The 16,130-nt window shown below is 63.8% G+C and overlaps 2 protein-coding genes across 4 annotated transcripts in view; one reads left to right on the forward strand and one right to left on the reverse strand.

The window, feature by feature from the left end:
- Position 1: 1 nt before the first annotated feature.
- Positions 2-2,659, forward strand: NKIRAS2 (NFKB inhibitor interacting Ras like 2). 3 transcript variants are annotated; one of them, XM_068418537.1, is made up of 4 exons: positions 2-44; positions 565-691; positions 910-1,151; positions 1,550-2,659. In XM_068418537.1, exons 2-4 carry the CDS (start codon positions 598-600, stop codon positions 1,787-1,789), a joined length of 576 nt encoding a protein of 191 aa, XP_068274638.1. In that variant the 5' UTR covers positions 2-44; positions 565-597; the 3' UTR covers positions 1,790-2,659. The 3 variants fall into 3 exon arrangements, with proteins under 3 accessions (XP_068274638.1, XP_068274637.1, XP_068274639.1); XM_068418536.1 differs by lacking the exon at positions 2-44 and adding an exon at positions 175-265; XM_068418538.1 differs by lacking the exon at positions 2-44 and having other exon boundaries at positions 358-691; positions 910-987; positions 1,085-1,151; positions 1,550-1,730.
- Positions 2,660-5,350: 2,691 nt separating this feature from the next.
- Positions 5,351-16,130, reverse strand: part of ZNF385C (zinc finger protein 385C) — a 57,796-nt gene continuing 47,016 nt past the window's right edge. Inside the window, exons 6-12 of the mRNA XM_068419041.1 lie at positions 14,021-14,163; positions 10,425-10,535; positions 8,515-8,686; positions 7,908-8,222; positions 6,312-6,499; positions 6,053-6,166; positions 5,351-5,575 (exon numbers count right to left, since the gene is read on the reverse strand). Of these exons, the coding sequence (XP_068275142.1) occupies positions 5,351-5,575; positions 6,053-6,166; positions 6,312-6,499; positions 7,908-8,222; positions 8,515-8,686; positions 10,425-10,535; positions 14,021-14,163 (1,268 nt within the window). The remainder of the gene's footprint in view (positions 5,576-6,052; positions 6,167-6,311; positions 6,500-7,907; positions 8,223-8,514; positions 8,687-10,424; positions 10,536-14,020; positions 14,164-16,130) is intronic.

The raw sequence follows: 16,130 nt of genomic DNA on the forward strand, positions 1-16,130 counted from the left end.
GCCTCCCGCGGGCAACGGCGGCGGCGCGCGGGGCGGCGAGAGCGGTGATCGAGCGGGGCGGGGCGGGCGCGGGGTCCGCCCGCCATGGGGAGGGCGGGGACGGGCCCGGGGGGGCATCGAGGGGGGAAACCGGGGACGATGAGGACACCGGGGCGGGGCCCCGCCGCCACCGCGGCCCGGGGGTCCCGGCAGGTTCGGTCCGCCCGCCCGCAGGGGGCGCTGTGGCCCGCCGGGCCTCGCTGCGCCCCTTCCGCCGCCGCCGCAGGTGAGGCCCCGGCGGCGCCTCGGACCGGCCCCGCCGCAGCGCTGCCCGGGGCGGCCCGGCGTGGGCGATCCCGCGGGCCGCGTTCCGGTCCGCCTCGCCTCTGAGGCCTGGGCCGGCGGTGGGACCAGCCGCGTCCCCGCCCGGGGCCCGCAGCTGGGGGCCGGGCCTCCGGTGTCCCCGCGGGCCCTCGTCCGCGCCCGGGCTGGGCCGTGGGTGCGCGCACCGAGCGGCGCTGGCAGCCCCCGGCCCCGCAGCCCCCCCCGGCCCCGCAGCGCTCCCCTGACAGGCGTGTTTCGCAGGCGGATCCCCGCAGCGGCCCTCGGTGAGGCAGCATGGGGAAGAGCTGCAAGGTGGTTGTGTGCGGCCAGGCCTCCGTCGGGAAAACGTCCATCCTGGAGCAGCTCCTGTACGGGAACCATGTGGTTGGTGAGTGTGGGGGCACGGGAGGGCGCCTGGCAGGGGCCTGTCGCCCGCCTGGCCGCTCTGCTGGGTGCCCGACAGCTCCTGCTGCAGGGGGACGGGGCCTGGCCCCCTCGGGCACAGCTGTACCCCCAGACCCCCGAAACACGCAGGCAGTGGGCGAGGAGGAAAGATTCGCTCCCTGGCCAGGGTCCCCATGTCTCCCCTGCCCGCGTCTCTGGCAGGTTCCGAGATGATCGAGACCCAGGAGGACATTTACGTGGGCTCCATTGAGACGGACCGGGGGGTGCGCGAGCAGGTGCGCTTCTACGACACGCGGGGCCTGCGGGAGGGCCTGGAGCTGCCCAAGCACTGCTTCTCCTGCACGGATGGCTACGTGCTGGTCTACAGCACTGACAGCAAGGAGTCCTTCAAGCGGGTGGAGCTCCTCAAGAAGGAGATTGACAAGTCCAAAGACAAGAAAGAGGTGAGTACCCCAGGGGAAAGGGGCTGCAGGGTGGGACCTACTCCCCTTGTTCAAGTTCTCACTCAGAGACGCTCTTTTTCTGTAGCTTGTCACAACATGGTGACAGGGGTCCTTGTTCCGTAAGACTCTCAGTTGTAACTGGCTGCTGTCCTGGGATGCTTGCTGAGCTTGCAAGCGTTCAACTTTGGGGCTGGTTTGAGACACACAGACCCGAACAGGAGAGGAAGCTGCCAGAAGGGAGTGCTGGGAAACGTGGTGTTTCAAAAGGCCTTAGCACAGAGGGGGAATTAGGTGCAGGACAGGGCCTGGCACCAAGGGTCTTCCAGGCAGAGCCAGGCGGCACCGTTCAGTTCTGTGTTTGGTACCTTCAGGGATTCTTCTCACCCTTGTTTGAACAGGTCACCATCGTGGTTTTGGGCAACAAGTGTGACCTGCAGGAGCAGCGCCGGGTGGACCACGACGCAGCCCAGCACTGGGCCAAGGGCGAGAAGGTGAAGCTGTGGGAGGTGTCTGTGGCTGACCGGCGTACGCTGATCGAGCCGTTCATCTACCTGGCCAGTAAGATGACACAGCCACAAAGCAAATCTGCTTTTCCTCTGAGTCGCAAGAACAAGGGCAGCGGATCCATGGATGGCTGAACCTTGTTTTCCCTTCCCTTCCCTTGCCACCTCCTCTCCCTACTTGCCTTGCACATACCTCCTGCTGAGCCTGTTTGGCGTCGTGGAACCTGCAGGAAGCATGGTGGCACAAGGACAGGGACTGCTCTCTTCACTGCCCAGCCCCTGCAGATGTTGGAGGTGCTACAGGAGAGCCAGGATTCACGAAGTGACGCCCCACTGCTCTGCGGGCGCAGGCTGGCAGACCCCCGGGCCCTTGGCTGCCGGAGGGGAGGCACAGTGTGGTGCTGGCCAGCAGGCGGGGATCGGCTCCACTGCCAGAGCAACCCTCCCCTCCCTCTCCAGCTGCTGTTTTATATTTATTGATACCACGTGAGAAGAGCCTGTTTGTGGGCCCTGACTCCAACCCAGCCGCTGTGAGAGCAGCTCTCCCTTGTCCTACCCCCACTGGCTCTGCGGTGCTGCAGCATTCCCCGGCAGATCACCACTTACCTGGCAGTGCCTGCTGCTCCTTACGTGCAGAAATAGCCATCCTGCCCCAGTGAATGCAGAGCAGGGCGAGGTGCTGCTGTTACTGAGGGCAGGGTGCCCACATCACCACACTGCAGCCCTCCTCTTCCTGAGCGCAGACTCAGTCCTGACCGTGGAGGAGCTGGGCCTGTGCTCAGCCTGCACACCCTGATGCTTAGGGCCGCGGCAGCTCACTGCCCATCTGCCACGGTGCTGACTCTCCTCTCAGAACCACAAAACAAGGGAAGGGTGTCCTGGTCCTGCCCAGCAACGTGTTCCCTTCAGATCTAGGAAAAAAAAATTACGAGAAAGCCCTGGCTTGTTTATACTTGTTCCTTTTATTTACTAACACAGTAAAGCCATGAGGTTCGATTATCAAAATATTTTCCTTTTTTTTTTTTTTCTCCCAACAGTTATAGTACATCAGAAAAATATACAGTGAACATTAGAGGAAGGGTACTGGCCAAGTCCCTAGAGTCTGTTTATTCCATTTTTGTGGGTTTTTTTGTTTTCTTGACTCAAACTGTTCACATCACTCCAAGTTTATTTACAGAGGGGCACACGTTATCGAGCGCTATGGACTATGCCCTACTACCTAGTACAGCGTACGCTAAGTCAAGGCAGTAAATGCTTTGGATGGCGGAGGAGCAGGGAGGGCAGCTGGAGGCGGGGGATGCGGTAGAGGGATGTGTCCTTCTGCAGCTCCTTGCAGTGTTATTGTAACTAGAAGGAATGGCTTTCAAGGGGTTAAAGTGCCGAGTGTAGGGGTGTGGAGGACTCCCCGGGTGGAGGGGTGCCAGGAGCAGCTGCTGCTGGCTCCAGCACGGGCTTTTTGGGACAGAACGCAGGGGAAGGACCCACCAGTGCCGAGCGGCTCCCCGCGCTCCTGAGGCTGGTGGGCACGTGGCAGGAGGGGACACGCTGCCCTTCTCTGCTGCGGCCAGAGCTGGGGGTGACCAGCGAGGCGGCCCGGGGACGAGCACAGTGAGGGGAGCAGGAGGAGGGCTGGAGCCGGGCTGAGCACGGGCTGCTTGGCACCGCTGCGCTGCCAGAGCTGCGTCCCGCGGGGTGCGCGGTCCAGGCTGCGCGTGTCCCCTGGGCCGTGGGACCACCTCCCTGTCCCTGACAAAGCCGTTGCTGCTGGGCACCTTCCCTCCCTCGGCTGCTCCCCGAGCCAGGTCTCCCACCCCCGCTGTAAAACCTTTCAGTTGTCTCTACCCGCAGCCTTCCCCACACGCTCTTCCCTTCTCCTGCTGCCCTCTTCCCCCAGCCCTGGGGCAGAGGAGATGCCCTGAGCAGGAGCCCGTGCCCTGGGGCTCCCTCGCACCCCGTCCTCTGCAGCAGGAGCACCAGAACCGGGCCCTCCGGACACACGTACGGCCCCGCACCGCCCCGCTCCCTCCGTGCAGGGCTCCTGCCCTCGCCCGAGGCTCCAGCTCGGGGAAGCAGCAGCATTTCAGCCGCCGGCGATCCCCGTTGGCCGGTTCCCATTCATCTCCCGTTGCGTCGGTGGAGCGCGCCGGGCAAAATCCTCCTGAAATCCAGGCGTTGCTTACAGCCAAGGCGTCGGATACGCGTGTGCTTGTGCGTGTGGATTCCCAGCTGCACAAACCGACCTGCCCCTTCGCACGGGCACGGAGGGGACGTGGGTCAGCTGCAGGGAACCATCTGCACCGAGTGTTGCGTTGTTTTTCCGGCTCTGAGCACCCCTCCACGTGCAGACAGCGTGAGCACCAAAGTAAAACGCAGGCGGCAGATGCGGCGGGCGAGCTGCTCCCCGGGGTTGCATAGATCGGGGTGGGTTGTCACTCCAGGGTAAGGTCCGTTGGGGTCGCAACTTTCCTGCATATTTCTACTCACAGCAGCGCGCTGGGAACCCGGGGCGCCGCGGTGACAGTTTTCAGACCAGGTCGTCGCTGGGCTTGGTGGGCACAGTGAACAGCAGCTATGGCTTGGGGGTCCCTCCGGAGCCCGGCCTTCCGCAGGCTCTGACGGGAGCGTCGCAGGAGAGCGCTGGGCACAGGCTGCGGGTGCCGCCGGCTCCTTCGTACCTGATTGTCCGGGCTGCTGGGGACGCCGTTGTTTTTGGGAGTCATCGGTAACTCCCTGGAAGCTCCTACAAGGACGGGGTTGGCGGGCCAGCAGCAGAGCTGCCTTCCACTGCAGAACCAAAAGTGCTTTGGGGACGTTCGCTCAGCCCCGCAGCGTCTCCCGGGAGGTAGGGGCAGGGCTGTCCCGAGGGTGGCACAGAGGCAAGCGGCTGGCACTGAGCACAGGGTCCCCTCCTCGGGGCGGCCCGGCTCTCCCGTCCCCAGCGCGTGCCAGGCTGTGTGCTCGGGGGTCCAGGGCAGGGGCAGTGTGCTTTTGGAGCGGGGAGGCACCGGCCCTGGGCTTCGGCTATTGCTCTCGGAGTGAAGATACGGTTGGCGTGGCCGGTGCCCACCGCGGCGGGGGCTCTTTGGCTGGTGGGACGTAGAGGGTTGTGGGGCGCAGGGGGCTGGTGGGCAGCACGGAAACCCCTGGCCAGCACAGGCAAGTGCGGGGCTGGCGAGGGCACGGCCAGCCCTGCCCGAGAGGGGAACCACCAACTTTCCTCTTGTGCTGGAGTCGCTTCTGCCAGTCAGAGCTGGGCTGAGTCCCCTCGCAGTTCCCTTCCCACGGGGCAGGCAGGGACTGGCGGCCAGAGGATGCTCCTTCCCCCAGGGACCAGCTGGCTCCTCTTCTTCCAGTCTGGTAACTGGGAGGGTGATGAACAAGAAGCCAGCGGGCCAAGGACAGGCAGGCCCTGGCCACGAGACGGTCCCAGTGACGGGGGCACAGTCCTCTCCCCTGCGCCGCGCAGCCATGCGATGGGCTGGCGCGGGCCGGGGGAGCAGCAGGGACGCGCGGCGGGGCTGGCCGGGCTCTGCCGGGGTATCTCGCTGCAGCAGGAGCCCGATGGAAGCAAAGGAGAAGCCGGGGTTGATGCCTACGACTACGGGTTCCCACCAGCCAGAAGAGCAGCGTGCCGGGAGCGCGGCCCCGCACCGCGCAGCCCCCGCGGCACAGCCCGGTCCGGCACAGCGAGCAGCTCTAGTAGGGCGCGAAGACGATGGGGCCCGGCGTGGTGCGGACGTGGGCTGGCGGCGTTCGGAACAGGGCTGGTCCGAGGATCGGGGCTTGGAAGAGCGTGGTGGCCGCGGCGGGTCTGAGGGCGAGCGGGCCGGGCACGGCGCAGACGGCGGCGGCGGTGAGCGGGCTCGGCAGGAAGCGCGTCGCCAGCGTTTTGGTGAGATGCTTCTGCAGAGCCAGCTTGGACTGCAGGGAGGGAGGAGGAGAGTGTGAGGCACCCGCCAGGCTGCAGGGCAGCCCCAGCCCAGCTCCCCGGGCTGGCCAGCAGCCCCTGGCAGCCCCTGCCCACGGTCGCTGCCAGCCGAGTTCTCCACGCGCCTCTGCAGTAAACGCAGCCCCTCGCCCCGACCCGACCCACGCCCCATCCCGCAGCCGGGTCCCCCAGCGCGGCCGCTCCTGGGTCAGAGCACACAGGGATGCCCCAGTCGTGGTGACCCCCCTCAGCCCCATCATGCCGACCCAGGGACCCAAACACAGACCCAACACTCCTCTCACCACGACAGCCGCCCTCCCCGAGGGGAGCAGCTTGGACGGGACCGTGGGACTCGAGGGACTGGGGCTGTAGGGAAAGCAGCCCCCATGTCCCGCTGCAGGCGGTGGCTAACGTGGCACGCGATGTTTCGGAGAGCGAACTGGGCGGGTGATCCGCTGGCAGACAAATACCTTGAGAATACTCACTGCGAGGGCAGCGTTCTTCTGCAGCTTGTTATAGGGGCTGTACTTGGGCTTGGGCGGCTTCCCCGCCAGCCGGTCTTTGTGCCTCCGGCTGCTCATGTGCTGGGGGAGGAAAACAGCCGCGTCACCCGGAGCCAGGCCATCAGGGGACCCCCAGGTACCCACACCCGAGCCCCTGGTGCCCGTGCAGAGGGGTCTGTGTGCCGGTGCCCCCGGGAAAGGCATGCGCCAGGCCTGGCATCGTCACCTGTTTGAGCTGGGTCTCCGAGTTCACGTAGATCTCGCACACTTGGCAGTGGAACGCCTTGTTCTGGATGTTGATGCTGCCCTTGTTGCCGATCCGCTTGGACTTGTGCCCTGCCCGGGAGAGGAGCTTCCCTCGGCCCCGCCGCATCTGGGCGCCGTGACCTTCCAGCATCGACTTGTGCTTGGCGCCTGGGGGGCAGAGGGGACGCTCAGCACACACCGACGTTGCCGGCAAACCCAGCACCGTGCCGGTGCCGCAGGAAGGATGCCCTCCACACAACCCCCCCGTGTGTCCCCCGTCCCACGGGACCCGGTCCCCCACCACCCTGTGCCCAGGGGACGGAGGGGACAGGGAGCTGCTGGATGTGGCAGTCCGGTCCCAAACCCTGCTGAGCTCTCGGCTGCACTTCGCAGGCAGACCAGAAACGCTCGGCTGCCCAGAGACCCCCCCTCTGTCCCTGTGCCAGACCTTCGGAGAAACTGCTATTTTAAGCGCGTGCTGGAGCCCGTCGCCTGTCCCCGGGCGTCAGCGCGGGCTGCAGAGCCGGGCACGCGTCGCCTCCGCGCTGCAGCATCCGAGCTGCGCCCAAGGTCAGAGAGGATCCGACCGCGGAGCCAGGAATAGCTCGGTGGGGTTACGGGAGGGGGTGAGGAGGGACCCGAAATCCCGGCACACCTGGGGACAGGGCGCTCCGTCCTGCGCAGGGACACGGGGTGGGGGTGGGTGAGTAATTCAAGCCCCCGCTAATTCCTTCTATTTTTTAAGGCGCTAAGCAAGGAGCCTGAGGCCGTGTGACAGCCGCGGAGGAACGCGAGCCTGCAGTTTGTTTGTTTGTCCTTTCTCCCCAAATCAGCTCCCGAACGCGTAACCAGAGCTGACAGCAGCAAGAGGACACGTCTGCAGCTAAGCCGCGGCAGCGGCCTGAGCCAGCCCCTGCGTGTGGGCTGGGGGAACTGGTTCCCAGTTCTTGCTGAACTGGGGGAGAGAAGACCGTTCCCTTTAAAACTAGGGTGCCTGTCCCCATCCAGCACCCTCCAGAGCAAGGGGCGAGCTGGGAGCTGGCCCTGCAGGGCCCGCAGACCCCGCTGGGGTCCCCTGCACCGTGGCTGCTGCCCCCCCCACCATCCCTGGGGGGTCTGGCTGCCCCCTGCTCCCCTCCAGCCCCCCCCGGGCTGCAGGGGACCCCTGCCAGCGTCAGATTCCCGGGGGGCTGCTCGAGACCACCCCGAGCCCAAAGCACCGAGCTGCTTTTGGGAGGACTGTCCTGGCTCTGCAAGGGGCACGGGCTGCCGCCAGCTCAACACCAAACTGCGGTGGAATATAAACTAGCCTCTAATCACTTACTAAATGTATCTGAAAATGTCTTTAATTAACGGAAGTGAACAATAAGAGAGCGTTTGACCTTGCTAGAATTCACCCCATAAGCTGCAGCACAGGTAAAACACCACCACTCATCTTTGCAAACCACCTTAACGAACCCTTTATAATTAAAGCAACATTCGTTAACTCTCTCCGTTTTGGTGACATTTGGGCGTTACAGGGAGCCCTGGATGGAGCCGCGGGGGGCCCGTCCCCCGTCCCCAGCGATGCCCTTACCGGTGGTGTGAGCCTCCAGCTGGGACAGGGAGTTGACGGTCACCTTGCAGGTGGGGCAGTACAGGTGCTGTTTGCTCTTCCTCCCCTCCTTCTCACTCTCCGGGGCCGAGCCCACGCTGCTGCCCGACTCTGCTGCCTGCGCCGCGGGGGAGCCCGCGCTGGCGGCGTCCGAGGTGCCCTCCGAGGGCTCGGTGGGCGGCGGGGAGCCCAGCGGGGCCGCACTGCCCGGCAGCTCCGCCGGCGACTCCTCGGCAGCCAGCGTCAGCCCCAGGCTATGGCACTCTCCCCCCGGCTCCTGCAGGCCATTGGCTTGGGCTGGCGGGAGGGAAAGGAAAGGGGGAAAAGAAAGAAATGGGCAGAAAGGGAAAGTTCTCTGTGCTCAAAGGGGTTTTCTGGATTTCAGGAGCACCCGCGTCCTCCCTGGGACCATCTCGGGCACCGCCTGCTCACGGTCATCCCGCCTGAGGGCGGCTCTGCCCCAGGGCTCTCCCGTTCCCACTTTGACCTGTGGCTCGTGGCAGCCAGGCTTGGCACAGGGGCCCAGGTGAGCTCCGGCCACGTCGCTCCCGCCGGTGCCACGGACCCCCCACACCCCCTGCCCGCGTACCTGCGCTGCCGGGCTCCCCGCTGCCCTCAGGGCTGGACACGAAGTCGGCTGCGTCATCCCGGTCGGTGGCCCCCGCCGCAGCCCCCGCCGCCTTCTGCTTGTTCTTCATGGCCTCGATGGCCTTGAGCCGCCGCGCGTGCTTGTGGCCCTTGTAGTGGGCTTCTGCCTGGTTCTGCGGAGGAGAGACGGGGACGGTGCTGCGGCCGGGCACGGGGGGGGCAGCGAAGGGCTCAGCCCCGGGCCGTGGCTGCTCGGACACGTTCCAGTGCAGCCACCTCCCCTGGTGACATCCCCCTGGGCCGGGTGTTTTTAGCTGGGGGTAGCACAACGCCACGTCCCTGCTCCTGCCAGGCTGCTCTGCGTTGGCCGAGGTATCGCTCTGCACAGCCGAGATAAGGACCCTGCTCTGATTAAATGCATCAAGTCACTTTTACAAGAAGCTTTCAGGCAAAATTTATGACTTCAGAAATGTACAATGAATCGCCAGCTGTAAAAATAAAATAAAAAAGGTACATTGGTGGGGAGGACGCGTCCCCCATTGTAACCTAACGGGCGTCTAACACGCAATTTACATTCACGGGCTCCTTTCTCCCAGCGAACGCTGAATAATGAAGCGCGCGCCGATGGGTTCATGCCTGGGCCGAACTGATAAACACGGACACAAAAGAAAATCACCCAAACGTTTGTGTACGCTGCGGTCGGGGACAATGCCGCATTGTCCCCAAAACCAGCCACAGTTCAGCAATTTATGGAAAGCAAATCCAGCACGAGCCAAGGCACCGCGGCGCCGAGCGGCACGGACCGATCTGCGGGATGAAGCATCCCGTCCCTCCCACCGCGGCTCCCTGAGGGCTGGGAACGGCGGCCGGGGCTGCGGGTACGTGGGAAAGCGAGAGGCTCACCCGAGCGCGGGGCCTCATTAGCGGATACAATTAACTTCCACCAGATAACGAGGTGGGGACGGGGCTGGGCTGCAGCCGAAGTAGGTCACCCGGCACCGCGGCAGTGTGAGGGTCTGCGCCTGCACGCGCCCTCCGCAGCCGTGACCGGGGGGACACGGGCAGGGACAGGCTCGGGGTGCCCGCGGCGGGACCGACCCTCCTGGCACCGTGCTGCCAGCCGGGATGCGGTTTGGGACGGCAAAGCGAAGCCTTTCCCCGGGCCGCTTGGCTGCGGGGTGGAATGACGAGCCCCGAAACGCTGCGTTTCGCTGGCGGAGCAGCCCCAGCCCCGGGCTCTGCCGCTCGGCTCGGAGCCAGACCCGTGCCGGTGCGAGCAGGGCCAGCCCGGGCAAAGGGCTCCGAGCTGCTGCCCGTGCCGAGGAGGCTCCTGCGGCTCCGCTCCCTGCGAACCCCCGTCCCTCTCCTGCGGCTTGGAGCAAGATTTCCCTTTCCAACCTTTTTATCAGGTTTCCCCGCAGAAGATCATCTGTGCACAATGCATCACCGCGGGGAGCAACGAACGTTCCCTTCCTCCCCTCCGCGAGGTTCATGATCTACTTAGCATAAAGGGCTGGGGATAAACCCCCCACCTGCCACCCCCGAGCTCCGGGGAGCCGCGGCAGGGAAGGTCACATCCAGCTTCCCAGGACCAGACACGAACTGCACGGGCTGATAAAGCAGCTTAAGCACAAACACCGAAACCGGGACAGCAGGGAAGGACCCGAACAAACCACCGAGGAGCAGAAAAAGCCAGCGTGGCAAACGGGGGACACGGCAGTGCCTGTGCCCGCGGGCAGGGAGACGTCGGTGCAACCTCAGCAGGTGCAGAGCGAGGGAGGGCAGAGCTCTGAGGAGCTGCCGCCTGCGTGGTGGGATGCTCCTGCCCAGCCGCTGGCGCTGGCACCGGCCCCGCTGGCACCCGCTGGCCCCACTCGCCCCCCCAGCCCTGCGCCCGCCGGCCCCGCTTACCGCCGAGTTGAAGCGCAGGTGGCAGATGTTGCAGGAGATGAACTGCTTCTTCTTGAGCGGGGCGGGCACGCCGAAGGTGTGGCTGATCACCGCCTTCTGCACCGGGTCCATCTGCAGGGGAGGGAAGGCGGAGGCGGCTGTGCTCTGGCAGAGGGGACGAGGCCGCTGTGGGGACACAGGCTGCGGACCCCGTCCTCCCTAGTACTGCCCTGCGTGTCCCCCCGTCCCCTCTCCCCCCACCACAGACACCAGTGTCACAGGTGGCAAATTACCGGTTCCTGATTGAGCTCCCAGTTGCTGCCCTTGACCCTCCCAGTGCCAGGGCAGGTTTCCAAGACACTGAGCAGGAGCGGAAACCACCAAAAGAGGGGGCAGAGGCCATCAAAATCAGCAACCGGCCGTTAATCCTCCACGTGCTCTTCATCGGGGAGCTGAGACGTCCCCGTGCCAAGCCGAAGGCTCGAGCTGAGCCACGCGTGCCTGCTGCTTGCCCATGGGACACTGAGCAGTGCACGCAGAGGCTGGGGCAGGAGGGGAACGGTGCCCGCAGCCATGGGCACAGCTCACCCAGGGCATGGTGCCTGTGCCAAAGCAAAGCCACTCCGGGCTGCCCCACTCCCGTATGCACTTTCCCTGCTCTAATTGAATTATGAGGTTGACGACCCGTGAGCCGGCGCAGCCCCCGGTACCGCACTGGGCACGAGCAGCTCCCGTTACCCGCACTCACGAGCCACGTCTCTCCCCGAGCCCGTTCGCGGCGCGGGGGCTGCCGGCGGGCGGCTGGGCACAGGCTGCTGACAGCCCCTGGCGCTCCTGTCCCTCCCCGGGGCTCGGCCTCATTCCTCAGCCCAGGCACCAAACTTGTTCGAAAAGCCATAATTGTTTTAAGCAAAATGCATTTATTAAGGGTGGGGGGAACAAGAATCACCCCTTTGTCTGAGCGTGGCTGTGATCTATAATGCAAGCACTGTTCCCCTGCCCTGCGGCACAGGGAGATTATCTTATCTGGGTCCTGCTGTCAGCAGAGCCTGGGGTTTTCGGGCGATCGTATTTCTCCACAAAGCTATTCCGTTGCCCAGACAGGTGCATCAGTCTTCGAGGCACATGCCCGGACAACAGAGCCATTATCGAGACCCCAGATTCCTTCCCAGGAGTGAGCAGAATGGTAAAAGCCGGTGATTAATGAAGCGCCTGTTCGCGATGAAATTTTACTCACTTATCTGGCATATAAACGAGGAGGCATTTGGGGTTTGGCGGAGACCCGGAGGAGGCTACGGATGGCAAAGACGCTGCTCCACCCCTGACGGCAAACACCGCAGCGTGCCACGGGCAGCGTCCCTGCGCTGCCAGCGCCTGTTTGCAAGAGCCCCAGGCAGGCGCGGGAGCCGTGAGCTCCCCGGGGCCGGGCTGGCTCGCGCATCCAAAACCTGGCTCCTCGCCCCAGCCCCGCGCACCCCGGCCAAGGCTGGCACGGCTGGTGACTGTCACTGCTCCCGCTACCTCAGAGCACCCACACGCACCGCGTCCTGGAAAGCCCTCGGGCGCCCAGCCCTGCGGCCGAGTGACCCCGTGCCACGGCCGCCCCGCGCTGGGCACAGCACAGCCCGCGTGCCACCCGAGAGCCCCTGCGCTCTCCAAACGAAACACAGACAGACCCCCAGCCCCTCCCCAACGCAGCTCCTGCTGCTGTCTCAGACACGGAGCAGCCCCCCCGGCTCTGCGCCGGGGCCGTGAGGGTCTGTGCCGCAGCGGTACGTACCGGCGCCCGCAGCCGCGTGCGCTGAGGCTCTTCCTCGGGGTTTCCAGCAGAACGGACCCGAGGGCAGAGGCAGGCTTCGGGCTCCACACACTCCGAGAATAAAGATCTCAGCTCTACGGTCAATTATTATTGACTGACATTACTTTATTTATCCCTGGCTGTTCCTACTGATATAAATAGAGCTCCCTGCGCCGAGCTGCCCGCGGCCCCGAGGTCACACACGGGAACTCGCCGGGACGCAGCATCCATTCTGACTGCGTCTCCTGCCGCGGTTCTGCGAGGTGCTGCTGGCTCCGGGGGCTCTGCAGCATCCCAAGAGCTGCGAAGGGCCCTTCGAGCACGAAACGCCTTCTGTGTTGAGTTAGGATTTTTTTTCCCTGTTGTTGTTGCTTTAAGCAGCAGGAGAGCTCAGCTTGGAAAGGTTTCGCTCGCTCCAGAGTAAAACATCTGCTGGGTTCGTGAGAGCCTTGTGACCTGCCCGAAGCACAAAGCGTTCAGCTGCGCGGCTGCAAACAGCCCCTGCCCTGCAGGGCACTGCTGGGCACATAGGGGCAAACCCTCTGGTTTCTTTGTACAGCAACTCCACTGATGCCCCCTCCCCAATCACCCTGAGGCTCAGCTGCCCCGGGGCGCCTCTGACCTGGTATCGAGGAACGAGGAGCTCAAGGCGCCCGTGCAGCCAGGACAGCCTCCCGCAGCACCTCCAGCCCCATGTCTGACGTCCTCGGGGCAGACGAGTCCCCCCCACCAGGCACAGCGGCAGCGCGACGGGACCCTGTGCCTCCAGCAAGTGCAAGACGTTCATTTTCCAAATTATTTTTTTTCTAAAGCGACAGCTCTGGAGAGCACGTGCCAAGGCCGGGGCAAGCGGGAGCCAAGCTGAACAAACAACAGGGTCTGGTTCAAGTCAGCTCCTGACTCCAGCGACTAAAAACAGGCGCCCAGACAAAGAGCAGCAACCTTCACGGCATCAAACATCCTCCTCTCCTCTGTTTCTGCTTGTTAGCACAGGGGAGAGACAGGCGAGAGCTGGGATTTCAAAAGAGCTTAAAGGGGTTGGATGTCTGAATCCCATTCAACAGCAACAGGAACCCTGGCCTTAATTCCCACGGCCGCCTTTGAAGGTCTCAGCGATAATTTGCACCTTCCGAGCACGTTTAATCTCAAAGCCACTTACAACAGGCCAGCAAGCGAGCGGCGAGGGAGCTCAGCAAGCCCCATTTCCAGGCTCATGGGGGACAAAAAAGGGCATTTACCAAACCCAGAAACACCTGCCCTGCCTCTTCATGCCCAAGACGCTGCCGTACGGCTTTGGCCGCACCCGTGTCAACGTAGATGTACAAGAGAACATCTCAAGAGCAACACGTTTCATCGCGTAACTCAAGCCCTTGGTGCCGTGGTTCAAGGCTGGGGACCCTGAGGCCAACCGAGCAGTGGGTGAAGTCCCACAGCGACCAGGCTCGCCCAACCCCGCAGCACCAGCCACGCTCCTTGTAGCTTTATACGCCTTCTCCCTCCTTCCTTCCTTTTCTTTACTTGTTTTTCAACTAATGAACTGCTCTCCAGAGCAACATTATTACTATTGATTCCAGGAGCAAAATCCAATTGATCTTGGTTAAAATGAACCATCTTTTTAATTCTGGTATACAAGGGCGATGGCTGGGCAGGAGCTAAGGGCAGGGAGGGCGCGTTGCACCGGCATCCAGCAGCCAAAGGCCCCGGTAATTAAGCCAGAAATGATCTGGTGGGGGTCAAGGAGCGGTGCTGCGTGGGAGGGGGACTGCTGCGGGGCAGGAGGGGTCCGGCCGCCGATGCCCACCCACCCCCGGGGACTCACCGTGTTGAAGTTGGGGAAGAGGTTGAGCGGTGACGTCCCGTTGAGCCTGAAGGTCAGAAAGTGCTTGATGTCCAAGGGGGGATGGAGGGGACGGCCGGGAATGGGCAGCGACGCTAAGAGGGGGCTGCTGTGCCCGGAGGGACCTGCGCAGGCAGAGGGAGAGAGCAGCGTTAGTGGCCCCTGCTCGCGGCGGGGGACAGGGCACGGCACACGGGGACACGGCACGCGGGGTGATCTGCCACAGCCTCCGGACCCCGTCAGTGAAAGGCCCCAGCCCAGGGTGCCCCGCGGGCAGCCACGACCTCAGTGCGGGCTGTGCTGCGGCATTGGCGCCGTCCCCGGGGAAAAAAATCCCATTTTGCTTCACCGGGCGTGCACTGATCGAGTTAATGCCAGAGTCGCCCAGAAGGGAAATCTGTGAAACTGTTTAAAAATAAATAAATAAAATTATAGCAACAGCGATGAGGGAGGGCGCAAACGCAAGCAGAAACGGGCGAGCGATGCATAATCGACCTTCTGAGGCATGAAAGGGGATTTCTGCATCAAATCATCTGAGACAGCAGGGCCGGCCCCCAGGGACCCCCCACCCCACGCGCAGCCACGACCCCGCGCGAGGGCAGCGGCTGCCACAGAGGCATCGGGGGCTGATGGCGAGCGTGTCCCCTCGCCTTTGTCTGTGTGTTTCGCACTGATCGCACCGGCCTCAAAAACAGATATAGATCACATTTACACCTGGGAGGAGCAAGGGGACGGGCGAACCCCCCCTGCCCCTGTCAGCAGTAACTCAGTAAAGGGAGTTTGCAGCTCCCCAAGGCCGCCGCGGCCCCGCAGCCCTGGGAAGAAGCCCCCGCGCCGGGCGGGTGCGTGGCCCGGGGGTGCTGCAGGGGGACACGGGCTCCCAGGGATGGCCACTGCCCACCGACACACTAAGGACACGATACGCCCAGCTGCTCTGGCTCGTTCTTGAGCCCAAATTTGTGGATTAAACATATTTCTGGGCTGGGTCCGCAGCAGGGGGTTAGGGGAGAGCCCAGAAACCCCAGCCAAGATGGGACCGTGCAGAGACCCTGTGACAAGGCCCCGTGAGCAGGAAAAGGGCTGATGGCTTCAAACAGCCCCCGGCGAGGAGCCGTGCCGGCAAGGGGCACCCGCACGATGCTCCTGGGCCACCTTCCCAAGGTCATGGGGCCGCTGCGGCTCCTGCCTTACCTTTGCTGCGGGGCAGATTCTGGCGGCAGCTGTGGGCTGTATTTTTAGGTATTAATTAGACACTTAATTATGGGGATTTGCTCTGGGGAGAGTGGCAGGGCCCCAGGTCTGTATAGAGTGACACGACCTTGCCGAGGCAGCGGGCACGGCCACCCCGGGGTGGCTTTGCTGGTGAATGGCATCCCCGGACGCTCGGTCTGCAGGGCCGGAGCGGGGCCGTCCCCCACCCCAGCGCTGCCTTCGCTTCGTCTCCCCCCGTTTTGGCAGAGGAGCCCCCACCTCCACAGCAGACGCGGCCACTGCAGCGTCACCGCACGCGCCCCGCTCGGCCCGGAGCCACCAGCTCAGCCCAGCTTCTGTCCCGCAGGCTCGCGACTCTCCAAGGGCTCCCTTGCAATTTAAAGACGTGTTTCAGTCCTTCATTAACCAAGCCCACCCAGGCCCGTGCCCGGGCGCCATCCCCAGCCTGTCCCCCTCACCTCTTTGCTCCGCACAGCAACTACCCGCGCGTCTGGGGAGGGTTTTCTCCCAGGTCCCCTGTGAGGCAGATCAGAGCGACTGTCGTGCTCCAACACTACGTGTGTGCCAGCCTCTGAGAAATGCCTTTGAAAGCGGCAGGAACAACGCTGTGGGTTTTCATACCGACACGAGAACCTGCCAAGGACCCATCCCCGCAGACGCCGGCTGCCTCGCGGAGCATCTGGCGCAGAGTCTGCCCAGGACAGATGGAGACGGGAGCTGTTTATTCGCACAGCAGCAGCCTGGCTCCCTCCCACGCGGTAGGTGTTCGCAGTGAATTTTGGTGCCGTCTCAAATTCCTTACCCAGGGCTTCAAAGTTTTTGTCTCCGGCCAAGCACCGCGCTGAATTCACTCCAGCTATTTCCAGGAGACTCTCTGGGA

This window comes from Nyctibius grandis, chromosome 26, assembly GCF_013368605.1.
Source record: "Nyctibius grandis isolate bNycGra1 chromosome 26, bNycGra1.pri, whole genome shotgun sequence".
Taxonomy (NCBI): domain Eukaryota; kingdom Metazoa; phylum Chordata; class Aves; order Nyctibiiformes; family Nyctibiidae; genus Nyctibius; species Nyctibius grandis.

Coding starts and splice junctions, on each gene's coding strand:
- NKIRAS2 (XM_068418537.1), top strand. CDS start 598: ATGGGGAAGAGCTGCAAGGTGGTTGTGTGCGGCCAGGCCTCCGTCGGG. Junction 692..909: donor GTACGGGAACCATGTGGTTG/GTGAGTGTGGGG, acceptor CGTCTCTGGCAG/GTTCCGAGATGATCGAGACC. Junction 1,152..1,549: donor AGTCCAAAGACAAGAAAGAG/GTGAGTACCCCA, acceptor TTGTTTGAACAG/GTCACCATCGTGGTTTTGGG.